The sequence below is a fragment of the Paramormyrops kingsleyae genome, chromosome 8, assembly GCF_048594095.1.
Source record: "Paramormyrops kingsleyae isolate MSU_618 chromosome 8, PKINGS_0.4, whole genome shotgun sequence".
Lineage (NCBI taxonomy): Eukaryota > Metazoa > Chordata > Actinopteri > Osteoglossiformes > Mormyridae > Paramormyrops > Paramormyrops kingsleyae.
In genome coordinates this window covers 34,452,194-34,478,833 of record NC_132804.1, presented here as the reverse complement: position 1 = coordinate 34,478,833, position 26,640 = coordinate 34,452,194, and the positions used below count along the sequence as shown (strand labels likewise).

Here is a 26,640-nt window from a genome sequence, read left to right as displayed (position 1 = left end):
TTTCAATGGTAGGTTTATTTTAACATGAGAAGGTAAATATTCAACGACATCAACAAAACAAACAAGAAAAAATCATTATGTAAGAGATACAAATCAATTTGTCATTTATCTAGGGAAATGATTACCTAGCTTCACAGCTAGCTTCATAATAACCTGAATAATTCTAATGAGGCTTGGAATGTGATGTGGTCAGAAGAGACCAAAATCAAGCTGTTTGGCATCAACTCCCAGGAACACCATCCCTACTGTCAAACACAGAGGTGGAAGCATTATACTTTGGAGGTGTTTTTCTGCCAAGGGTACAGGACGGCTGCACCGAATCGAAGAAAAGACCGTAAAATCTTGGATGAGAACTTCCCTCCTTCAGCCAGGGCACTGAAAATGCATTATGGATGGGTCTTCCAGCAAGACAATGAACCTAAGCATACAGCCAAGGCAACAAAGGAGTGGTTCAAAAGGAAGCACATTAAGGTAATGGAGTGCCCTAGCCAGTCTCTGGACCATAATCACATGGAAAACCTATGGATGGAACTCAAGCTTTGTGTATCCAAATGACTGCCTAAAAACCTTAAAGAACTTTTGCCCCCAACTCTTGCATAATGATTTTTTCTTACTTGTTTTGTTGATAATCTATGTTTTGCTGTTAAAATAAACCTACCAGTGAAATTATAGAATTCTCATATCTTTATTAATAGGTCCACTTAAGAATTCAGCATGGGGTCAAATAATTTTTTCCCTCTCTGTATGTACCGGTATGTATAAATGGAAGCCATTTCTGCCATTTCTGCATTTCCCAAAGTACCCTCCACGAGCAGCAGCATGGGCTCCCCCTTGGGGGGCTTGTTGCTGTACCCTTGAAGTAAGATTTTTAAATTGAGGTTTTGCCATAAAATATCCAGATATTTGAATGGATAAAAAAAATCATGTTGCTGGAATTTTTTTTGCTGTAATCCTGAGAAGCTGCTTCCTTTGTCAAAAAATAATGTGCTTTATTTATATGTGCAACTCATATATTAGGTTATCAATGCAGGAACTTCCACTGCCCTCTGCAGTCTTACATGCTGTAATAAAGCAGAGCTGCTAACAAAACAAGTACAATAATGTAAATTAACCTGAACATAGGGGAGAGTGGCGTAAGATTAGACAGTGGGTAAATTGAGAGGAATAATGACTTATTCCAAAGCACATTTTTCTAGGTGTTAAAACAAATATTGTTGTTGATCTGATAATGCATTAAACCACGCGAATTACTTTGCTAAAGATTAGCCTGAACTGCTAAGCTAGACCATTTTTTTCCAAAATGGTGGCTATTGCACAAAGTGAACCAAGGGTTGTGGGGTAAATTGAGTCATTGGTTCAACTTACCCCACAACAAGTAAACAAAGTGCAGTTATTGCTCTGAAGTAATAATACACAACTGGTTTGGTTTTTCATATGTTGCCCATTGTAGACAAGGTATCATGCCAAGAACCTACAAGAGGAAAACCAACTGGGGCTCAACACCCTGTGAGAGAGCAGCTGTTAATGTTTCAGTGGCAAAAGACGAAAAATATTGACAGGTCAACACTGAGCAGATACTTTCTTTGCCTCCCTCTTTTTATGTAACAGCAATAGGATACAGTGGAACAGCAGAAGCAAAGAGGGTCTTCACAGACTAGATAGAGAAGGAGCTTGCGGACCATATTAAGAAGCTGGCTGACCAGTTCCATGGCCTTACTCTAAAGAAATGCTGTGAACTGGCAATGGAACTGGCAAATAGATACAATATTCCTGTCCCCAAGAACTGGAGAGAGAAGGGTTTATAGGTAGGGTGTGCAGGAAATTACATGACGTGAGTAAACTTAGATTGCAGCTGCAGATGACGCGCCCATGGTTTCAGCCTCCATCTCTGCTGAGCTGGCTTCACTATGCCCAACACTTGCATATGCTTCATCAAGCAAAAGAGATTCACACCACAAGCATGCTAGATTTGTATCTCCTACTGGTATACCATTGCCCAAAATTCTGCAGCCCAGAACACAAACAAACCGAAAGCGTGTAAATCCTGACAGATACACCTGAAAAGGAGGCAATTGAAAGTGCCCATGAAGAGAGGAAAAATAAACAGAGGCAAAAGGAAGTGTACCACCAAAAAACAAGGAACACTGAAGAGGAAACAAAGATGAAAATCACACTGTTCAGCAGCTCTGAAGACAGATGTTGCTATCCCATTTGATGACACTTCTGATCAGAGCTTTAATGAAGAGATAAGTGAACCAGACATTATCATAGTAAAATCTGCATCCAAATGCAGAAGCTACAATTACACTGGCTTGGTTGAGAGCCTTGAGGGCAATGACATCAGCGCAAGATTTCTCAGAAGAATTCGGGGGAATTCTGGCAGTGAGAAACACCTTTGCATTCAAGGAAAAGGACGAAGCATCTTTTCCACTGAGTGATGTTTTGAAGAAACTCGAAATGGAAATGATCTGTGGGTTGTTCTCAGAAGTTCACATCTGTGAAAATGTTTGTAAACTTAGTTATGCACAGGATACTCATGTTTAAACTTAAAAAAACTCAGTGGGTCAGTTTACCCGCAGACACACAATGACTTTGATCACCTTATCCGTAACATGGGGCAAATTGAGCCAAAGGAGCACTTTTTTTGAGAGATCATTTTTCTTCGGGCAGATTTGTCATAGATACATTATGATAATTTCATTTGATAGGAGAAATCCTGAAATAAAGGCACATATTTTCATTTTACTTGTCTAATTTTATTTCCCGGTGAAGACTTTATAAGTACAAATTGCCTCAACTTACCCCCACTCTCCCCTATATCAATTTGGCAACCATGGAAATAGTGTGATGCACCCACATAAACTTTCTATGAATAATAATTATTTTAATTTTACCACTTGTCAGGGTTAGTGGGGTCCTGGAAACAATAGGTTCACCTTAGCCTGGACTGGGGGGGGGGGGGGGGGGACTGAGGCCACAATGACATGGGGAGAATGTGCAAACTCAGACTCACATATACAGAGCCAGGCAGGGAATTGAACCTTGGTCTCCAGACTGAGGTCGCGAATACAAGCGGACGAAATGGGTTTCCTCCGCAGGGTGGCTGGACTCTCCCTTAGAGAGGGTGAGGAGCTCGGTCATTCGGGAGGGACTCAGAGTAGAGCCGCTGCTCCTCCGCATTGAGAGGAGTCAGATGAGGTGGCTCAGGCATCTGAGTAGGATGCCTCCTGGACGCCTCCCTGGTGAGGTGTTCCGGGCATGTCCCACTGGGAGGAGGCCCCAGGGAAGACCCAGGACACATTGGGGGGACTATGGCTCTCGGCTGGCCCGGGAACGCCTTGGGATTCCCCCAGAGGAGCTGGACGAAGTGGCCGGGGAGAGGGAAGTCTGGGTTTCCCTGTTGAGACTGCTGCCCCTGTGACCCAACTGGGAATGGCTAGATGGACAGTTGGATGTCCATAAAAGCAAACATTACGGGCGGTTTAGATATGCCAGTTAGCCTAACTGCATGTGTTTGGACTGCAAAAGGAAATCCAATATGATGTGGAGAACATGCTAGAACACCAGATAGTAGTGAATTAAGATCTCCCTACCCTGGAAGTGAGGTGTCAGTGCTGCCCCCCTGAGCCATACCCTAATTGTATTCACTAAAATGTTTTTTTTTTTGTTTGTTTTTTAATGGAAAAGAATATTACCTACATAAAAAGAAAATGCAGTTTAAATGTTTAAAATTATAACGACTGCCCCGGAACCCCCCAGCTATTTCAGAGTTATAAATGGGAGAGCACTGGTTGGGAATTTTTATATATGAATACAAGTTACATCAGGGAACATGATTTATCCTGAATACCACAAATTGCGTAACACATGTTATATTTATTTTATAGCAAATGAATAAATATTTTAAGTGCTAAAACAAAAAACTAAGCCAAGACTGCAACTAAAAGAAAAAAATAAGACCAGTGAACTAACTAAAATAAATATGTAAAAGTGCACAGAAATGAAAGTTTACACTTCTGATTAATTAGTATTCAAAGATCAGGACCTACCTCTGTATCCTTAACTATAGACTGCAACCTGGAGTGCATTTTTGAAATCCAATCTTTGCAGTATGTGATTCAAGAATGTTTCACTTGAGACTGAAGGACAGAAGTCAGTATAAAAACCATTTCAGGACCTGGTAGTTGAAACTCTTGCCTTGTCTCTGAAGTAATCCCACTTTAATCCCTAATCATTTCTTTTCAAAAATTTTCATTTGATAGATGGATAAGGTGGCACATTACATCCTATGCAACCAACAGGGGTGATTGATGTGTAGACTATCCTAAGGTACAGCCTAGGGCCCCACCTCAAACAAAAGGAAAGGTTGATTAAAAATTGGCAACACCTGAGCGTTCATGCTGATGACCTACAGATTAGTTAATCCGCCTCTGTCAACTAGGAATTGTAAGCATAGTTTTGTAAGAAATTGAATGAAGAAATTTTAAAAAAGAATAAAACAGCAGAAGATACAAAGAGATTTTTCATTTTTAATGAGTTAATTCTCTTTCAATCCTATATAAAACAATAGCAATTAAAAACTTTTTAGGTAAATTATTTACATATAAACAACTGACTGTGCAAAAATTTCAAGAAAAGAGGAATACATCTGGACATCATCTCAATTTTGTTTTTTACTGTAAAAGACAAAAGAATGAAAGAGGGGAATAGTTACCAAGCATCGGTAAAAAATATCAATTGAAAGGAATAATTACAGGGTTTTACTTTACACAAGATCATCAGACCTGTTCAAAGGAGATCTACAATAATCACTCATTTTAAAGGTCAAACAAAAATATTTACAATAATATTTAAACAATTTTAATACAATGCTTGCAAAAAATAGAGCCAATTAGCACATTCAATAGAAAAATAAGTAGAAAGAAGGCGGTGTATGTCCAGATGACCATGTGACTCAGAGCAGGGCTGTCATTGGATCAGTCCATTATCAGCAAAAGTAGTATGGTCTTCACCACATGTATGTGCCGAGGTCATATAGAGATCATAGCAACTATCATAGCTTCCAGAGATGTCTACTTTTCTCTAGCTGAATATCTGAGCTCACCTCAGCTAACTCATAGATACATTCTGTATTTTTATTCAAACATCAAAAGTCCTTGATATTGAGTAGAAAAACAACAGTGCAAAGTATAGTTACCTAATTAAAAGGAAATGTTAATTACGTAAAATCTTATTAGGAAATGTACCAAATGTTTTAGCCTACAGTTTTCTTTTTGTTTTCCTTCTTGAAACGTTCAAAATGCACTTTGGATGACCCAGCATTCTCACTGGCTGAGTCGCTACTGAGATATGCCACTTTCACACAAAGGACACAAACGGACACATAAATAATAGTAACCCTTGATTTTAAAATTAAATAAACAAAGTATTTAAATTATGCTAGGTTTCAATTTAACAAAACAAAAAAAGAACAGGAAAGTCACTGGCAGCTCAGAATATGACAGTAACTCCGAGATTAATTGCTATGTCTTAAAAAGATACAAAGATATGGCTTATTTTTGGCAAGAAGGCAACTCAGTAAATGACAAGCAAAGGTCTGTTCCATTAAATGAATCCACAGGCAGTAATAACAGTAATAAAATAACTATTGTTACAATAATTGTTTTATAGAAACTTCTTTTCATTTTACTTCCTTAAACTGAGCTTTTCATATAAACAGAAATAGAAAATTGATCACCTTGACTTTTTACATTTGTTCATTTGCATGTTACAAAAGGTCTGTAAAATGTATAATTATGTATTTATATATTTATATGTTTATTAAAAGAGGAAAGTAAAAAGGGGGAAATACCATAAAACGGAGAAAGAGAGAGGGGGACTATTTGAGGAAGGCGCGGTAGAGGAGGTTGGAGTGGCTGCTCTCCCGCTCGGTCTCCAGGCAGAAGAGCAAGTCCCTGAGGTTGACGCGAGTGATACGCTGCCGGGTGAACTGCCTGGATGACCCAGTGCCCGTCGCCCCGGACAGGGATGGACTGACCCCCGAGCCCTGCATTATTGTAAGGGGTGAGGGGGAAGGCGGGGGGATATGACAGAACAGGGAGGCAGGGAGATCACAAGTCTTTAATATTACACGCTCACTTGTATGAGTTTGTATATACTTTCCCTAGTTACTTTATTAAGAACAACTAGCTAATACCAGAAGCATGTCAGTAGTACAGGAGTTGTGTGTACAGAGAAGCCTTTCTGTTTTAATGAGCCGCAGCTTCCTTTTAGCTGTAAAAAGGCCATTGTTTGACCCCTATTAAAGTGTGTTTGGCTTTTGTTCATCACACCATTCCCTGTAAACTCTGTATACTAGGAGTGTAACGCTACATGTATTTGTACCAAAATTTTCGGTACAGGTCTTTCGGTTTGGTACGCCTTGTACTGAATGAAAGCAAAAATGCGGAACCTTTGTGTGTTTGTTTGTTTCCCCTGAGCAACATTCTGAAAGGGGCGGATGGAGCTGCGTCCGTGTTCATCCCAATTTGAAGCTGGAAGCTGTTCATGTGAATTCAAGTACAGCACAGGTATTTTTTTAAATGCTGCACCATAATGGATATTTATGTTGTTATGCTTTATATTTTTTGAGACAATATTAATGTTGCACAGTTCTAATATGAAGCTGAAAGCTATTAATGTGAATACAGTACAGAGCAGTCATACTTTGTTCAGTAAACCAGTTTAACCAAGAAAAAAAAAAGAAGTAATTTAAGTTTTGTTTCTTTTACTTCTGCTGTACTGAAAACATACCGTACCTCAGAACCGAGGTACGTACCAAACCGTGATCTTTGTGTATCGTTACACCCCTACTGTATACACAGCAGTATATGCCAAATACCAGGGAAGACACTGCTTCTGAGAACCATTGTGTCTGGCTCCAGTAAACAGGCCACATTCAAACTAAAGTAAATGAACCTCAAATCAGGTCTCCATGCAGTATATAGTAAGTGGTAGCAATATATATATAAAAGTATACAATACTGTGCAAAAGTCTTAGGCTGCCACAAAAAAAATATTTAATTAAAAACTGGTTTAATTAATTATAAAATTAATTGTCCTGATAAATGTTTAATAAATGGTAATTAATAGATGCTTAAATTATGTAAATAAATTTATGCCTGTCAAAGTGTGTCAGCTTAACCTCTCTAAGTCACCACAGTATCTTCAGTACAGCCATGTATTTGTTGCTTCAGAGTACCGGCCGTTTCCCTTGGGCAGCTTTACCTCAGCACCAGCACCGGTCCCAGGCCAGTCCAGTTTCCTCTTCTTCCTGGGCCCTATGGCTGCCAACGCTGTCAGGTTGGCTTCTCGCTGCCGCATCTGAGCCAACTCCTGTTGCTGCATCTGTTCCACACAAACATCTGGATTACAAACATAAACACACACACACTCCAGTGCTGCTTCTACAGTCAAATGCATCAAAGTTACAAGGACCAATAGGTCGACCGAAAGAAATCCTACCTCTTTGGCTTTCTGTTTGAGCCGTAGCTGTTCAGGATCTTCTTGTCGTGACCGGGACTGTGCAGAATTGACTTTCCGTTAAACAAATGTACATATCACGGCAGACACCCTTCTTTGCAAAAACACAGTGAAAGAGCTGAATGGATGGTTTGCAATCATGTTCATTACATACATGGGTGTTGAGAGAATCAATAACAACTATTTGGTTCAATCAATTACAACAAAATTTAGTTTCAGGGGTTTTCTGTTCCAGTTCCAGTCTAACACTAGAAGTTTCCAGTCATCAAATGCAATATATTAAGGACTCTAACAAATAAACAGACACAGCAACTCAGGCTTGATTAGATCTACTGTTGGAGGAAAGTGGCCTATGAGGAAAAGGCACTGTTGCTAGAAGTAAGTCATCAAATGCAGATTCTGTGTGGTCAGGAAGGTTGAGGGTTCAAAATGAAAATACCTTTGCTGCCTTCATCAAAATCTCCCTCTCCTGCTCCTCTTTCCTCTGCTTCTCCATCTGATCCAGCTGTTCGAAGAACTTGAGCTGCGAGCGGACATCACTGATTTGCTCATACCGACTGTCATCCTAGTGGAGGGCAGGGCAGGAGTTTCAGAAACAATGCATGTGCCAACACATCACAGTACATTGCACAATCATTAGCAGAGGATGCAAAGACAATACGATGCTCAGAGAATACATGCACTTAAAATGTCAGTGCATTTCCCTTAACACTGCGATTTATACTGAAACATCACATACTAGCAGTCCTATTGTGTTTTGCTCAACACAATTAGCATGTTCAAAAAGCGGAGAAGTCAAGCACCAACTAACTATTATTGGCAAAAACTATTCTACAAATTTTCAAAACAAACACCCATTTAGGACAAGATCATTTTCCTATTTCTGTCAAATCACCATTCATCAACAATAAAACAAATAGGCAGGGAAGCACATAACCGGTACACAAGTACACAGTCACCATATAAAATGATACACATAGCAATTGCTTTTCATAACAGTGCAGAATCGTACTTATTTTATGTGCATTTGCTCTGCTAGTACAAAGTACTGTACAGTTTAACCTTTATTCCGCAAATGAAGCACGAATCAGCCGTATAAAACCTAAAAGCAGCACTGGAGCATGTGTGTTTATGTTTGTACTCCAGATGAACTTTAGCGAAAGAGTTAGAAGAAAAGGCTAAGTGGCCTATAACAACATCATCCTTGATGTTAAACAGTGGCAGTGGGTGACAGACAGTAGCAGTGGGTGACAGACAGTGGCAGTGGGTGACAGACAGTAGCAGTGGGTAACAGACAGTAGCAGTGGGTGACAGACAGTAGCAGTGGGTAACAGACAGTGGCAGTGGGTAACAGACAGTGGCAGTGGGTAACAGACAGTAGCAGTGGGTGACAGACAGTAGCAGTGGGTGACAGACAGTAGCAGTGGGTAACAGACAGTAGCAGTGGGTAACAGACAGTAGCAGTGGGTGACAGACAGTAGCAGTGGGTAACAGACAGTGGCAGTGGGTAACAGACAGTGGCAGTGGGTAACAGACAGTAGCAGTGGGTAACAGACAGTAGCAGTGGGTGACAGACAGTGGCAGTGGGTAACAGACAGTAGCAGTGGGTAACAGACAGTAGCAGTGGGTAACAGACAGTAGCAGTGGGTGACAGACAGTGGCAGTGGGTAACAGACAGTAGCAGTGGGTAACAGACAGTAGCAGTGGGTAACAGACAGTAGCAGTGGGTGACAGACAGTAGCAGTAGGTAACAGACAGTGGCAGTGGGTAACAGACAGTAGCAGTGGGTAAGTATCCTATCCCACCTTGGAGGGATCCTTTGCATTTCAATGAATTAAAAAAGGCAAATATAATTAGCATTTCATCATATTTTATTGGGAACTGTAAATAAAATCTAGTGTAGTCAAGTATGTCCCATAAAACAAGCAAAATAAAGTGCAATAAGGTAAAAATAAAAAACATTGCATGGACAGACATGTAGAATGAGGAAGATTAACATGACTGACTTCTGCGGTGAAACAAGTATGTCAGTAATCTTCTTTGAGAGGTTTTTTTTAAGAAAAATTAAATGGTCAACGTGATCAGGAGATTGTGTGCTCTGAGCGTAGCGTCCTATGTCACATGCCATACTAAACACACGCTCTGAAGGTAGGCTAGGTTGAGAGCTACTTATAAATGACCAAGTCAAAATGATCTACGTACCATAAAAATGCAAAACATATGTATAAAAATATTGAGTATTCTTCATTATTATTATTTATGATTATTATTATTATTATTATTATTATTATTATTAATTTCCCTTTGGGATAAATAAAGTATTTTTTAATTGAACTGGGATTTTAGTTCCTTCACCTTTCTATTTCTCAGCTTGCCTTTCAGAGGGAAGTTAATGCCGTAGTCCGAAAATGCTGCTCCACATTTCCCTTCTTCGGAATAGCAACGGTAGACTGACAGATAAGGCAAACGCACTTCGAATATAACATGGTGAAAAAAAGTCCTCATCCCATTCCGTATGGAAGTGGTAGGTTTTTAGCTTCTTACTTGGTCCAGCTCCCCCATTCATTTTTATACCCTTTCTTAAGTTTAGTAGAAATAAATTGGAGGTTAACTAGGGGACTCAGTAGCTTGCTAGAGATTTGCAGCAGCTGGTGCAGTTGAATGCGTCATCCATCCATCCTCTATTTTTTATGCTATATGATCTACCCAGACTACCTTTGCGATCGACCAGTAGATTACGATCGACGTATTGGGCACCCCTGGCGTAGACCATTTATCCGAGTGGATCATGAAAACAATACTGGAACTGGCAAGAAAAAAAAAAAACGCTTGCATCGATCATTTATGCGGTCACGTCGATGCATCGGATTGTTTGCTGTTGAATTGATACATCGATACAAATCGATGCATTGTTACACCCCTAATAGACATGGCTACAACTATTTATAAAAAGGCATAATACATTATAGCCATGTTTATTATGCAGTATGAATGCTTTATGAAGCTTTATGAAGCTCTCTGAAGATCTGTCATGCACTATAGATACTTTCATATTGCATTATAAGGGTTAGTATAAGCCATTATAATGCATTATGAAGGTATTTATAGTGAAATATAGATGAGAGCTTCTTAACTGTACCCTTTAACCTTTGCGCCTATATTGAATATATCTGGTAGCAAAGTATAATTTGGTCCAGCTATTTTATTGTTTCCACAAATTGCCCTTGGAGGTAGAGTATAGCAGGTCACAGTTCCCCACTGCAACTAACTAGGGTGGTCAGACTGTGCCAGACATCGAGCTGAAAAACTGGACTAAGTCTGAATTTTTGTGGAATGTTGTGGTTAGGCAGTTCATTCAGTCGTACATGACTGGAAATTCTAATAGGTTTAACTTCAGTTAAAGTTAATTCTGAAAAATGTTGAGTGTATTGTTTTACCTGTAGAGTCTTATACATGTTTTTTGAAATGTATCACCTTGGGTTTGCAGTTAATACGTATCAATGGAATCTTAGCATTATGATATTTGGAGAAAAGTAACTCTTAACTTTGCATGATTAATTGTATTTCTCAGACTTTGTGCTTGCTTACAGGCAGTGTTTCAGGGAAGGCAGGCACGTTCCTGCCCTTTGTCTTTATGAATATTCTCCCACACAAACGGTGTCTTTGCATGGTGCCAGTTCCCAGACTCTAACCTTGAAGGAGAAATTCTTCTGCTGTGCGATCTGGGACACCTTCTCCAGCAGATCCTGGAGCCTCTGCTGAGTGGCGTGGGACACAAAGTTCACCACCTCTGGTCCCAGCTCAGCGATGCCATATTTCTTACCTTTAAGGAATGTAATGGAAGGGATGGTGAAAACCAAGCAGGACTGCTGATTGCTATATCAGAATGACATGCTGGACAATTTAATATGAAGAACCAAAAAAATGTGGCTTAAAATCAAGCAAGACTCTATCGAGTAAAAGTGAATGAAAAAGGTAAACTTTGTAGTACTATGGGGTGTTTTTTGTAGAGACTATGTACACATACCTATGTTCAGCACCCTCCTGTGCAGTGTGGCGGTATAGAGGAAAGCCTCGTCTTTGCAAGAACGGGTCACCGCACCCACCAGCTCAGAGTTGGTAGCCAGGATGCGAGCATTCTCCTCTGACAGGTTGACCCCTGCCATGGATGCCACGTCATTGATGTCGTCATCATCCCTGGATGAGAGACAGTCAAATCGTCTGGAGGTAATCCTGACCTAGACCGCTGTCTCCAAGGGAGATCATAGATGACCGGTGCTGCTTTTATACTTGAAATATGTCCTTAACAGCTGTGCAACTTTCAGAGCTTTTAAAAATTATGTACATGAAATAGTTGCATCCTACATCAAAATCACTTAAAGTATATAAAGCTGTAAATTTACGCATTTCAAATAATGCTAAATCAAGCAGATGGAAAAAAATGTAGAATTACTCACAACAAGCCACAAAATACACCCATTTTGACAATTCTCACAGTCAAGGCAGAGAACGCTGGAGGTGCCAGAGTTACCATAGAAACACAGGCTGATTGCCCCACCCCAACAAACATGTTTCCCCCAGCGACCAACCTGAAGGTGCCTCCCCCGGCATCTTTGAGCTTGTTCTTCTGTGTGGCAGACAGCGCTGCCATAGGGGGTGTTGGGCCCCTTGCCCCCACAGATGCACTAGACTTCACCAAGGGAACTGTGGGAGGAGGGAAGCCGGGGAGAGCATGGTAAGAGTATTTCACTCGTTTCCATAACTGGTTACTTCAGAAGACCAAATGAAAGCTGCTGCTACATTTTGGTTTCATGCACTAGAACTGAAAAAAATGGCACCAGCTTGAACCACAGTGTAATTAGTTTTATATAAGCACTGGTGTCAGAGGGGGGGGGCGGGAGTCTCTATGGACCTCCGCCCTTCTCACTCTCAGTGCACCACAGCTTCCCGGCTGTCATAATGATGCACGAGCACAGCGGCTGTGAGAAGAGGCAGGAAGCAGCTCCACACACATCAATGTCGCTCCTGAGAGCAGGTAGCCGTCCGGCGGATTAAGGCCACGTTATGCCCCCCTGAGCTGTGGTGCCAGGTGCTGGGCTCACGCTGAGGTGTCTGCTCCACACAGCCCAGCTCAGAGGGAGCAGAAGGAGGTCAGCGTCACTTGGAAGGACCGTGGGGGGGCTCCTTCCATTTTACGCCGAGTGACTTTATGATTGTGAGCAAAAGTTCATTTTTCAACCTGCATTAGTCAGAACAATGAGCTTCTGGGCTAGTAGGATATATAATAATGCAACTTTACAAAATGAGACCTGAAAAGGTACAGAAAATGGATTGATGATCATGAAGATTCATGAATGCATTGCAGTGTTTCCCCTTGGTTTACAGCTTGGGGGTGGGGGGTGCAGATGGACACCGACAGGATTCATGGTGTTCATGTGTTATGCAATGACAAGCAGTCAAAAAAATGCAGATATTTTTTTCTGCTTTTCAGGTGGTTAACGTGACATATTTTCAGACGCGCGCTCTCTGTCCACTGGTGGGAGTGTGCTCACCTGTGTGTGAGCGCACATGTGTCTGTGCACGCACATCGGGACAGAACTCCGCCATGTGCGATACAGAGAGCAAAGGATAGTTGTAAACACGCGACCATGTACAGACAAAAAAAAAACAAGCTGTTCTGTAAATAAGATAAATAACATAAGGCTATATAGTTTGTTTAATAAAAGGACAATGTATAGACCTGTTCTATAGGAAAGGTAACCTTAAATGACTTCTGTTGTGATCTGGTGCTATATAGAAAATAAAATTTAATTAAATTAACTTGACCTTCAAGGGGGTGTGGGAGGTGCCGTTGGGGGGGCGGGACGCCCCCCTAATATAATGGTAGGGGAAAAACTGCATTGAATCAGAATAACTGTCCAACTAATTTTAATATCTAACTGTATAGATAATACTATAATGCTATAAGAAATATACAGGCTGAATACACAGGGTCCGCATCTGCGGGTTCAAACTGCGGATCACAAAATATTTGGGGAAAAAATACCAGAAAGTTCCAAAAAGCAAAACTTGAATTTGCGTGCAAAGCACTACACTTAATCCACATGAAAGGAGTGAGAATGAAGCGATAGGGACAAGAGAATTTATATTTTCTCAATGTGTAATTATATTTTCCTTAAGAACTACAATGGTTCTATCTGTGTGGAACATGTACAGTGATTTTCTTGTATAACAGCATTTACGCTGTAGTAGATATTATGAGTAATACAGAGATGATTTAAAGTAGACTGGAGGATGTGCATAGGTTATATGCAAATAGTACACAGCGTTTTATACAAGAGACTTGAGCATCTATGGATTGTGGTATCCGTGGGGGGGGTCCTTTAACCGGTTCCCTGTGGATGCGGAGGAATAAATGTAGCGTTTTGATATTTCGGCCCTGTTTTTGTCTATCAAGCTGTGAGAGTGTTGTACTTCATCTTACAATTTTAAAATATCTTAAGTCATCTTAAAAGTGTAGGAAAGGGTTATGACCCACACGCATGGATATTAAGTATCTAAATATTAAATAAATATTATACACTTTAATTACGCCGTTCACATGGCTTCTGAATATTAAAGACACGGGATAAGGTTTCCCCAGGACCACAGTGTGACATACAGACGGCATGTGACGGGGGGGTTGCAGTACTTACACTGCAGAAACACAGGACAGCGTGTAACAGGCCGGGCAGACATGAGGGTTGCTAAACACACACAGGGCACACACACTGACCTGTGTGCAGCGGCTTCATCTGCACCTGGGGCTGTCCCAGCACGATCCGGCTGTGGGGCTGCCGGAGGGTCACCATGGGCGTCTGGGTGATGGTGACCTGCGGGTGGCGCACCATCGCCGTCTGCTGCTGCTGGGATTGATGCAGAACCTACAGTGGCGAGGTCACAAGACTGTCAACCAATCACAGGGACACAAACACACCTCATCAGGTGGCAGTAAAAAAAAAAAAAAATGTACAGAGGAAAGTAAATGTTTGAGACAAACAGCAGTACAAATCTGACACCCATGACGGTCTTTAATGTATTTCGCTACAGGGAATCCACCCTATGAGATATGCTAAGACAACTAACATGTAGCGTATTTGTCCGCAGGCTCCCAATTGCAGACAGGTAAGTAGTAGGTGACGAAAAAGTTGGGTGGCTGTGTTGCTTCCCCACCAAACTAGGTAGGAAAGCAGACACTGGGGATCTATAATGGTCATAAAAAGTAGATTTTGTCTGACTTAACGACACAGGACCATTTTGAAAGCAATCATTTCAAGCCCATCTGTCATGGTGAGGCCAAAAGACCAAAAGGATTGTGGGTGGAGATGGGCTAGACAGGGGTTTTACCCCCAGTGCAGGGATGACCAGATTTGCTGATCCCTAGACTGAGCGGTTACCAGCGACGCGGCCTGGCCGGGCTTGGAGTGGCCGGCTTGGGCCAGGCTGATGACGGGCTGCTGCAGGGTGCCGGTCACCGTGGCGACGCTGGCAGGGGTAACCGTTGTGGGCCGCTGGGCGGCGCTGCTCATGACCACAGTGGTGAGGGAGGTGGTGCTGGCAGGGGCAGGCTGCTGGAGCTGGCTTTGCTGGATGAAGGCCGCCGAGTCGGTGGTCATTGCCCGGAGAGCAGGGAGGCTCCTCTGTTTCGGGGGAGAGGGGCGGTCACAGCTCGTAAGGTTATCCGGCACTGACCTGTCAGAAAGCTCCTGCATCAATGCGGGAAAAATGATCCCAAAACCACGCTGTCTTTCAATACTTCCTCTGGGGGTGGATCAAATCTCTGACTTGTTTCTTTTGTAATAAATGCAAAGCAATACTGTGTTTACACAAAACATATAAAACTTAACCGCACTGGACAAGCGGACAGTTCCTGTCCAATCTGAACCGACTCTAACCTCACATGGTTTTTGGGGGCAGTGTGTGGCTCAGCGGGCTAAGCCTCTGTGCCTATAATCAGAAGGTCGCCGGTTCGAGCCCGGCCTTGGCACATCTGTGGCTCCTTGAGCAAGGCCCTTAACTATGGCCAGCATGCTCTCATCTACGGAGAGGAAATTGGGGGTGGCGTAAAAAGAATTTCCCCACGAGGATTAATAAAGTGTCAGTTATTCATTATTATTTATTTAAACATGATCATTTAAAAATGGACTCATTGCAGTGGCATACACTTTACATTTACATACTGTATTACCTTTAGGAAAGGCACAAGGTATGGCTGTGGGGAAGAGTTGAGCTCCCGATATAATCTGCTGGTAAAATCTTCTGCCTCTATCTTTCCTTCCTAAAAAAACAAAATATGAAAAATAAACAGCAGTATCCATCGGAAAGGACTCAGTAAATGATGTCAGGAAATGCATGCTAACCAGTGTGATCTCTCATTTCCGCTGGAGACGCATACATACCAAGAGATTTTTCACAAGATCCTTCACATTGGCCGCTGTCTCCGATGACTGCTTCCCACTAGATGCAAGTTTTATCAATGTAGAGAGGAAGTTCTTACATTTCTTCACATTTTCCATGGTTTCCTGCCCAGAAAACAAGCAGCAGTGTTGGAACCGGACTTGCCTATTCGATGCCACCAGCTTGTGTCCGCCTTGTGCATCATCAGGATACATAGATGCATGACCTAAGAAGGCTTCCCCCTCCCCTCACACACCGTGGTTGCCGTGACGGTGGCGCCCGGTGTCCCAGTGACCGTCCTCTGGGCTACACCTGGCTGCACCGTTGCCGGGGTCCCCACAGAAGAGCCTGGGGCTGCCCCGCCAAGCAATATAGGGTTCTGAAGGAAGTTGGACAGGAAGTGGGCAGTCACAGAAACAGGTACTCACCTGTACCACACAGAGCAAACTGCCAATGTGCATCCCTAATGACCAGCTTCACAGTTTTAAAATTAATAATTTACTTATTATGTATATGAGCGAAAGCTCTTATTTTTTTCACCTACATTGGGGTCAGAGCAATGGGCTTCTGGACTGGTAGGATATATTTAAAAAAGCATAATAATAATAATAAATTTAATTGTCAAATTATTGAAAATGCAACACACGAGGAATGCTGAGAAATTAAAAATGGTGATTTACAAACTTGTCAATAATAATTTTATTTATTTATTTATTTTTACAATGAAAGGTGAATTATTATTTCACATCAGACATTGTATATCTGTAAAAAGTCAGCATTAGATGTTTCAGCTGCTATCAAAGCCTGTAAGACAAATGAGGGAGGAGCCAACAGCTGGCTACTTGAAGATACCGCAAAAGAAACCAAATGAACAGTGAGGGGACACAAAGCGAGTCTGAAACACAATATGCACAGTAGCTGTGTAGCTCTCCGTTCAGAGGATACAATACAGAGGTACACTGAATGGCCTTCAAAAACAACGATAAGCCCAGCTTTCGCCAACTTCAACAGCCACAACAGGAGACAAGCCATAATGACAAGCCAAGACATTTGGGGACAAGCGCAGCATCACATTCCATAATGGGGTGGGGGGGGGGGGCTGCACGGAACTTAGAAAAAGGGCATGAGAAATACCCAAAAGCTCAAAAGGTGGAGCAAAGAAAGACAAAGACCTTAAATCTGACTCCACCTGCAAACGAAACTTCAGCATACGAGTCACTTACCTGCAGGACTGGAGGCCGCTGCAGGGTGGTGGTGGTCTGCACTGAGGCCTGGACACCTGAGGCTTGTTTGATGATGGTTGTAGGAGTCACCTGCCTAGCTAAGATGGGAGTGCCGGGACCCTAGACATGGGAATGAATGAGGGACACCGGTCATGCTCCTCAAGGCCAATTAACTTCTTCAAGAAATGAGAAGCTGCTCAAACTCATCTTTAAAAGCAAGCACACAAAAAAAATGTCACATGCATGAAACCATGTGTATTATTTCGCATTCACATTGACTTCACACTTTGACAACAAGATGTCACAACCTGAAAAGCACGTACAGCTTGTGGACTGTTAACTAACAGGCCACTCTTCTGCATATTAATCCACACATCCTGATGTAAACCATCTAATGTAAACACACATATAATTACTGGGACCACTGCTGTTTATCAATATTGTCTTACATTAATGTTTATTTTTTATTCTTGTTTTTTGTGTATTATTCTTCTTTGTATAACATATTTCCAATCTAGAAAGCTGATAGAAAAGTATGGCTGCACAATCTATCATTTCAGCATCATCATCATGATGTTCACATGCGCAATAATCACATCACCGGACATTAGGGCTGCACGATATATCGTTTCAGCATCGTCATCGCGATGTACGCACTTGCAATAGTCGCATCGCAGGATGTGCGATGTTAAGTAACGCAAATTAAATTAAGCGGCGTGGACAACGCTTTTGGTGTTTTTGCTGAACTAACAAATGTCACACTGTTCTTGTTCTTAAAAAATCCACAAAAGTCTGTCTAATATAATTTAGATCAATTTAAAGGTTTTTGGATACGGAGTCGACACACAGCTTTGCACCGGCAGCTAACAAACATGTAGATCACAGAACGAACCACCAAGCACAAACATTCTAACCATTTAACCCAGTATTATTTTGTCACTCATGTTAACTCTCATATGCGATAAGCTTCCATAGTTTAATGCTCATGCTCTGTTTAGTACTGATTAAGTTATCATTGCGTATACATACTGTACATACATACACACACACACACCGGTGGTTGGCACTGTTCCTTCACACCTCTGGGACAAGGGTTTGAGTCTCTGCCAGGATTCCATGTATGTGGGGTTTGCAACATTTCCAATATTGTGCAGTCGTATAGAAAAGGGAAGTCACTATACATATGTAACTTGGCACTTGTTGCTCAGAGTAAAATGTAAGCGTTGTAGCAACCAAACCTGGGCTGACCTGGACTGAGGTGATGTGAACTGGGGGAGTGCTAGTAGGTGTAGCAGGTCTGGGGGCCATGGCACTCTGGGACTGGGACTGCGCCTGCATCTGGGCCAGGGTCTGCTGATGGATCATCAACAGCTGGCCGCTGTCACTGCGCACCAGCACCATGCCTGCGGAATGAGGGCGGTAAAGGTTGACAACTGACACAAAAGCAGCATAGCAAGACCCTAACTTCAAAGGGGAAGGAAAATTATATGCAGAGAACCACTTTCTCATCTGAGACATTTGTTCTGATATGAGCAGGAACTCTTCATAATCTAACTGAATATTATTGCTCTAATCAACCTAATAAACCTTACCGTTTCTACACCAGGAGGACATTAAATTATAAATAAGACAGCAAACGTTAAAGAAGCTGCTTTCAGTAACTTAAACATCCAGGCTTCTACTACAGTTCAGAAACATTTATAAAATGTACAGTCTCTAGCATACCCTACCAAATAAACCAGATTTCGCACGACTATAACGTTGCGAATTAAAATTCCTACAGTTCTGCGATCGCACCAATTTCACTAACCAGCAGCACACATGGGTCTGACATAGAAATCGAGTGCAATTAAACTAAATCACTGTAAAACTTTTACAACGCGATCGCAAAACGAAGGTTCGAGTTTACATGTCAAAAAGTTTCGAAAGTTGATACCCTGCATCTGAATACTTTTAGAAACTGCAAAACGCAACTGGTGGTAGGCATTCATTATAGCAGAGGTACTGAAACACTGAGTCCTCAGCTTAAGTTAATTTCATTCAGTTCAACGCAGACAGTATAACACGCATAGACATGTAAACATGCGTTGTTTGATGAAGCTCACATCATGGACGGGTAAGTCTGCATACCTGGAGGGAGCTGGATGTTCTGGATGTTGGGCTGACTCGGGGCCGCCTGGGAGAGCCGTGGTGCCAGCACCGGCGGCGCGATGGCCCGTATCCCGGCCGGGCTGGCTGCTGGGCTGGAAGGCGTGGGAGCCCTCGTAACGGCTTGCAAAGCGGGGCTCTTCGCGATTGGAGCAGGCTGGGTGGCTTGGCCGAGAGTCAGACCGCCGGCGCTGGAAACAAGTCCTTGAGGTAAGGTTTTAGGCGACTCCGATTTGATGACCTGGGCGCCCGTGGTTACAGACACAGTGACAGACTGCGAGGGAATGCCAGGCGTGGGCAGGGCTGCTACGCTCACTCCCGATGTCAACACAGCGTTATTCCCGTTTTGCGTGGTAGCAGATCCCGCTGCTTGCATAGGCGGGCGCACGAGTGCGACCCCAGGTGCGGTACTCAGTGCCAGCGCCTGCGGTGTGATCACCGTGGAAGTGACAATGTTCTGAGTATTCATGAACGACGTCTGGATAACAGTGCTCGAAGCTGGTGGCAACACTGCGCCCCCTCTCACAGCCGATCCCGGTCCATTGTTGACAACCGTGACAGCGGATGCCACGTTTTCCGTGCCACCACTTGCGGGCTCAGGCGTCCCGGCGAAAGCCGCCACACTTCCTGAACTATGAGAGTTAATGACGCTGCTCCCATTCAAAGTTTGCACCGCCGACGTGCCGCTCTTCCCCCTGACTGTTGCGTGGTTGGACACAGTGGTGCCTATGGCACTGACAGCCACAGTCTTGCTCTGGCTGAGCCCTGCCAGCGGCTCGCTGTCAGTCGCCGATGCGATCCCTGCTGTTGCTGCATCCATAGCTGAACCCGGGGACCTCGTATTATTAATAACACCTCCTTGCACTCCAGCGCCTGTTTTTTTTTTTAAGGAAACAAACGAAAGCGGAGTGATCAAATGCCAAAGTGCGACAAAGCGTTCTAGACTCCACTTTGTTCAGTTTTAAAAGCTTTGCAACGAGCGCCTTAAACAACGTTTACAGTATTAGCGAGCTAGCTAGATTACCTGCTTCTGCCACCTCTTGCGCGAGTCCCACTTTGCTCTCCTGGACATTAGTATTACCTCTTGCCCCAAAACCGGTAACGTGGTTCGCCAAAGCTTGGCCCTTCGCTTGAGAGTTCGCGTGACCCGAGCCCGCAAGCTCGGACTCAAGAGATCCCACAAGATCGCTCACTACTTTCTCATCCACCTCAGTGTGAAAGAAAACCTCATCCAGCAGATCGGAGCCTGCCGCCATCTTCACTCTGTTGTGTTTGGAAAGGGGGGGAGCTCAAAGGCAGTACCGCGCATGCGCAGTAGGGGCAGGTCGTCACTGAATAGGGATTCCGGAGCGTTTGATTGGCTGGTTCAAGATTTAAAGGGTGGGACAAATGGCTACCAGCGTCATTGTCGAGTAAGTGGAGAATGATGCAGCACCGTGTAGAAGAGATCAGGTTGGGATAGAATTGAAATAAAATGTAAATGGTCATAGCTTCTATATTTCCTAACATGTTATTACACAACGAACGAGGAACTTTCAGTTGTAACATTTTTGGACGCGAAATGCTGGTTTGGATGAAGTTGATCTTGATTAAATTGGTTCGATTCATTGCGTCGGTGCGCTAATGTTTTGTGTTTTTATTCCAAGATGGCTGCGATGTTTTGTTCAAGTAGTAAGTCTAGGCGCCATTGACTGAAGGCACACGAGGGCGCCACCTTCGCGTTTACTGCCAACGCGAGTATCGTTTTCACGAAATACTGTATGCACAAGAATGATGCCAGTGGGCGCTGCTGTAACTTTTTTTCTGGTTTCTGTCTATTTTAAAAAAATTTTTTCCTTATGGTTTATGAAGAATTATCCGATTTTCGCGCTGGAAATCTCGTTACTTCGGACATATTGTAACTACAGTAATAATTATAAGAATGCTGTTGATATGGGGGAAAGTTTTCTGATCTGGCATTGAATGAAAATAACCCCCCCCCACCAAAAAAAGAAGAAAATTAATATAATAAAGAAAATCCATCCACTTTTTGTAACAGCTTGTTTTATTCAGAATTTGGGGGGGGCGATCTGAAGTTTAAGGGCACAACCCCGGATGGGGTGCCAGTCCAGTGCAGGGCACATTGACATACCTATTAACCTCAGCATGTTCTTGGATGGGGGGGACTGGAATACCCAGAGGATATGAGGAGAACATGCAAACCCCACATACATGGAATCCTGGCAGAGACTCAAACCCTTGTCCCAGAGGTGTGAGGGAACAGTGCCAACCACCGGTGTGTGTGTGTGTATGTATGTACAGTATGTATACGCACATACGTATATACACTCACCTAAAGGATTATTAGGAACACCTGTTCAATTTCTCATTAATGCAATTATCTAATCAACCAATCACATGGCAGTTGCCTCAATGCATTTAGGGGTGTGGTCCTGGTCAAGACAATCGCCTGAACTCCAAACTGAATGTCAGAATGGGAAAGAAAGGTGATTTAAGCAATTTCGAGCGTGGCATGGTTGTTGGTGCCAGACGGGCACAATCTGCGGAGTTACTGGGATTTTCACGCACAACCATTTCTAGGGTTTACAAAGAATGGTGTGCAAAGGGAAAAACATCCAGTATGCGGCAGTCCTGTGGGCGAAAATGCCTTGTTGATGCTAGAGGTCAGAGGAGAATGGGCTGACTGATTCAAGCTGATAGAAGAGCAACTTTGACTGAAATAACCACTCGTTACAACCGAGGTATGCAGCAAAGCATTTGTGAAGCCACAACACGCACAACCTTGAGGCGGATGGGCTACAACAGCAGATGACCCCACCGGGTACCACTCATCTCCACTACAAATAGGAAAAAGAGGCTACAATTTGCACAAGCTCACCAATATTGGACAGTTGAAGACTGGAAAAATGTTGCCTGGTCTGATGAGTCTCAATTTCTGTTGAGACATTCAAATGGTAGAGTGAGAATTTGGCGTAAACAGAATGAGAACATGGATCCATCATGCCTTGTTACCACTGTGCAGGCTGGTGGTGGTGGTGTAATGGTGTGGGGGATGTTTTCTTGGCACACTTTAGGCCCCTTAGTGCCAATTGGGCATCGTTTAAATGCCACGGCCTACCTGAGCATTGTTTCTGACCATGTCCATCCCTTTATGACCACCATGTACCCATCCTCTGATGGCTACTTCCAGCAGGATAATGCACCATGTCACAAAGCTCGAATCATTTCAAATTGGTTTCTTGAACATGACAATGAGTTCACTGTACTACAATGGCCCCCACAGTCACCAGATCTCAACCCAATAGAGCATCTTTTGGATGTGGTGGAACGGGAGCTTCGTGCCCTGGATGTGCATCCCACAAATCTCCATCAACTGCAAGATGCTATCCTATCAATATGGGCCAACATTTCTAAAGAATGCTTTCAGCACCTTGTTGAATCAATGCCACGTAGAATTAAGGCAGTTCTGAAGGCGAAAGGGGGTCAAACACCGTATTAGTATGGTGTTCCTAATAATCGTTTAGGTGAGTGTATATGCTGCTTTGTGCTTCAGTATTTATGTATGCATATATTTTAGAAATATATGTATGCATATGTTTTAAAAATGTATCTCCAAAAATATAATAAAACTGAGTTTATATTTTTAAGGAGGATTATGTATTACGCAAGTGGACAGTCAATTCTTGAAATTGATGTGTTGGGAGCAGAAAAAATGAAGAAGGTGCTGGCTGCAGACTGAGCAATAAGGCAAGGCTACACATGGAGGGCAGCTACACGTGTAGCCAAACCTATGAACACATAGATGTAACGACTGTAATGATGACCACGTTTGTGACATCATTACAGTCGTTACGTCTATGTGTTCATGTGACCAGGAATCATTCTTGTAGCCTTACGTTGCACCCTTTCCATGTGCATCATAATGAATGATAAAGTTTGTTCAATTAGCTAAATTTGCTCCTTTAAAAGTCCTACTACAGTTCTGCTATATTTCATTAATAAAATGGCTTGTTTAAGGTACCTCTCACTACTTTGATTTTGTGTGGTGCCTCCTTGAAAGATAGCCGAGCCAATGAAAACGACAAACATTTTATGATTTTACAATTATAATGTTTATTATTTATATATATATATACACAGCTGATAAGGTATGTTATGATATACTGATATACTGCTAATGAATGCTCTATGAGTGCATAATGAAGGTGCACTAAATGTTCTATAAATGCATTATAAAAGCATTATGAAGGTGCAGTTAATGTAAAGCATAACTAAATAATCCTAATAGCTTGAAAGACGAGTACATTTTCTTCACAGTACAATATCGGCCTATAGTCATTTCCAGATACCACATTGTTTACTAAGTTGCGGAATCTAACATTTAAACATTGAACTGTTAAATTAACTGCCACTACAACATTTCAAGTGCACACTTCTAAATGTATATAGGATTCTGTGTTTGGAGGCATTTAATCTAGATGATTAGCAGAATTTATTTGTACCCTGTAGTTTAAATAAGGCATGTTTTAATAACTTGCTTTTCTATTATGATTTACACTCACCTAAAGGATTATTAGGAACACCATACTAATACGGTGTTTGACCCCCTTTCGCCTTCAGAACTGCCTTAATTCTACGTGGCATTGATTCACCAAGGTGCTGAAAGCATTCTTTAGAAATGTTGGCCCATATTGATAGGATAACATCCAGGGCACGAAGCTCCCGTTCCACCACATCCCAAAGATGCTCTATTGGGTTGAGATCTGGTGACTGTGGGGGCCATTTTAGTACAGTGAACTCATTGTCATGTTCAAGAAACCAATTTGAAATGATTCGAGCTTTGTGACATGGTGCATTATCCTGCTGGAAGTAGCCATCAGAGGATGGGTACATGGTGGTCATAAAGGGATGGACATGGTCAGAAAAAATGCTCAGGTAGGCCGTGGCATTTAAACGATGCCCAATTGGCACTAAGAGGCCTAAAGTGTGCCAAGAAAACATCCCCCACACCATTACACCACCACCACCAGCCTGCACAGTGGTAACAAGGCATGATGGATCCATGTTCTCATTCTGTTTACGCCAAATTCTCACTCTACCATTTGAATGTCTCAACAGAAATCGAGACTCATCAAACCAGGCAACATTTTTCCAGTCTTCAACTGTCCAATTTTGGTGAGCTCGTGCAAATTGTAGCCTCTTTTTCCTATTTGTAGTGGAGATGAGTGGTACCCGGTGGGGTCTTCTGCTGTTGTAGCCCATCCGCCTCAAGGTTGTGCGTGTTGTGGCTTCACAAATGCTTTGCTGCATACCTTGGTTGTAACGAGCGGTTATTTCAGTCAAAGTTGCTCTTCTATCAGCTTGAATCAGTCAGCCCATTCTCCTCTGACCTCTAGCATCAACAAGGCATTTTCGCCCACAGGACTGCCGCATACTGGATGTTTTTCCCCTTTGCACACCATTCTTTGTAAGCCCTAGAAATGGTTGTGCGTGAAAATCCCAGTAACTGAGCAGATTGTGAAATACTCAGACCGGCCCGTCTGGCACCAACAACCATGCCACGCTCAAAATTGCTTAAATCACCTTTCTTTCCCATTCTGACATTCAGTTTGGAGTTCAGGAGATTGTCTTGACCAGGACCACACCCCTAAATGCATTGAAGCAACTGCCATGTGATTGGTTGATTAGATAATTGCATTAATGAGAAATTGAACAGGTGTTCCTAATAATCCTTTAGGTGCGTGTATATACTGTTGGCTGTGAAAAATGCTGGCACATAATGTCAGTTATTTATACTTATATAACAGTTAGTTTTGACCAAGAAATCATATTTTACAAGAGGTGTTCTATAAGTGCGGTTATCAGAGTATAACCACACTTGAAAATTTCACATCAGCTGTATCACTCCGCTTTACAAGTATGCCTAAAAACATACACTACTGTATATTGCCAAAGGTATTGGGACGCCCCACCAAATCATTGAATTCAGGTGTTTCATTCACTTCCATAGCCACAGGTGTATAAAATCAAGCATCTAGGAATGCAGACTGCTTTTGCAAACATTTGCGAAAGAATGGGTCCCTCTCAGGAGCTCAGTAAATTCAAGCATGGTACCATGATAGGATGCCACCTGTGCAATAAGTCCATTCGTGAAATTTCCTCGCTACTAAATATTCCGCGGTCAACTATTAGTGTTATTAAAACAAAGTGGAAGCAATTGGGAACAACAGCAACATGGTAAACAGCAAAGGCCATGTAAAATCAGAGCAGGACAACGCGTGCTGAGGTGCACAGTATGCAGAAGTTACCAACTATCTGCAGAGTCAATAGCTACAGACCTCCAAACTTCATGTGGCCTTCAGATTAGCTCAAGAACAGTGCATAGACAACTTCACGGAAGGGGTTTCCATGGCTGAGCAGCAGCATCCAAGCCTTACATCACCAAGTGCAATGCATAGTGTTGGATGCAGTGGTGTAAAGCACACTACCACTGGACTCTAGAGCAGAGGAGACATGTTCTCTGGAGTGATGAATCACGCTTCTCTGTCTGGCAATCCGATGGAAGAGTCTGGTTTGGCGGTTTCCAGGAGAACAATACTTACCCAATTGCATTGTATCAAGTGTAAAGTTTGGTGGAGGGGGGATTATGGTGTGGGGATGTTTTTCAGGGGTTGGGCTTGGCCCCTTAGTTTCAGTGAAAGGAACCCTTAGTGGTGCAACATTTTATGCCATTTTGGACAATTTCATGCTCCCAACCTTGTGGGAACAGTTTGGGGATGGCCCTTTCCTGTTCCAACATGACTCGATAAAAAGAGCTTGAAATCGATAAATCATGCAGCCCTACCTTATGGTGCTTTCGATTATTTCTCTTCAAGTTGGAACTCGGATGAAAACGTCACGAAAAATGTCACTTCCCGTCGGAAACATGCCTCTTTTATGACGTTGATGTCGGACAAGATTGTTGTCTGAGTTGCCCCTGTGATGTAATTTCAACATGGCGGCTTACACACTCAACAGTAATTCTATTTTAGAAATCTTTAAAAATGTTTATTTTATTAAATGTATTAATAGTTATAAATGTAACTGCACATCTTCGATTTAGAGAATACCATATCATGACCATAAACAGTATCCTATTATGCAATATCAGATTTTTACCCGACTTGTTAGTGTCTTTGGTTTGTTTGTAGTTTGTTTGCCTCTCGAAAAAATAATATTGCTATCAATGTGCTAAAATATTTTATAAAGCTTTTAATGTGGTTTGACTAGTTTGTGTTTCTTGTTTGTTTGTCTCTCAGAAAAATAATCTCAC

The 26,640-nt window shown here is 42.5% G+C and overlaps 1 protein-coding gene across 2 annotated transcripts; it reads right to left on the bottom strand.

Annotated features, from left to right (window-relative positions):
• Nucleotides 1–4,509: 4,509 nt before the first annotated feature.
• Nucleotides 4,510–21,317, bottom strand: taf4a (TAF4A RNA polymerase II, TATA box binding protein (TBP)-associated factor). Of its 2 annotated transcripts, XM_023790563.2 has the most exons (16): nt 20,353–21,317; nt 19,311–20,201; nt 18,429–18,583; nt 17,181–17,300; nt 16,214–16,336; nt 15,960–16,082; nt 15,749–15,838; nt 14,958–15,200; nt 14,297–14,444; nt 12,111–12,225; nt 11,549–11,718; nt 11,214–11,344; nt 7,961–8,086; nt 7,504–7,560; nt 7,267–7,386; nt 4,510–6,046 (listed from the first exon to the last, which is right to left on the bottom strand). In XM_023790563.2, exons 1-16 carry the CDS (start codon nt 20,582–20,584, stop codon nt 5,879–5,881), a joined length of 3,012 nt encoding a protein of 1,003 aa, XP_023646331.2. In that variant the 5' UTR covers nt 20,585–21,317; the 3' UTR covers nt 4,510–5,878. The 2 variants fall into 2 exon arrangements, with proteins under 2 accessions (XP_023646331.2, XP_072571829.1); XM_072715728.1 differs by lacking the exon at nt 16,214–16,336 and having other exon boundaries at nt 20,353–21,173.
• Nucleotides 21,318–26,640: the final 5,323 nt, after the last annotated feature.

Bases quoted from the DNA above. Each gene is read 5' to 3' on its own strand.
- taf4a (XM_023790563.2), bottom strand. From the start codon at position 20,584: ATGGCGGCAGGCTCCGATCTGCTGGATGAGGTTTTCTTTCACACTGAG. The intron at 15,839-15,959 runs GTATGTATGCGT...TTGTTTTTTTAG, and splicing joins ATCTTGTGAAAAATCTCTTG to GAAGGAAAGATAGAGGCAGA. The intron at 15,201-15,748 runs GTAATACAGTAT...CCCCCGAAACAG, and splicing joins ACCTTGTGCCTTTCCTAAAG to AGGAGCCTCCCTGCTCTCCG.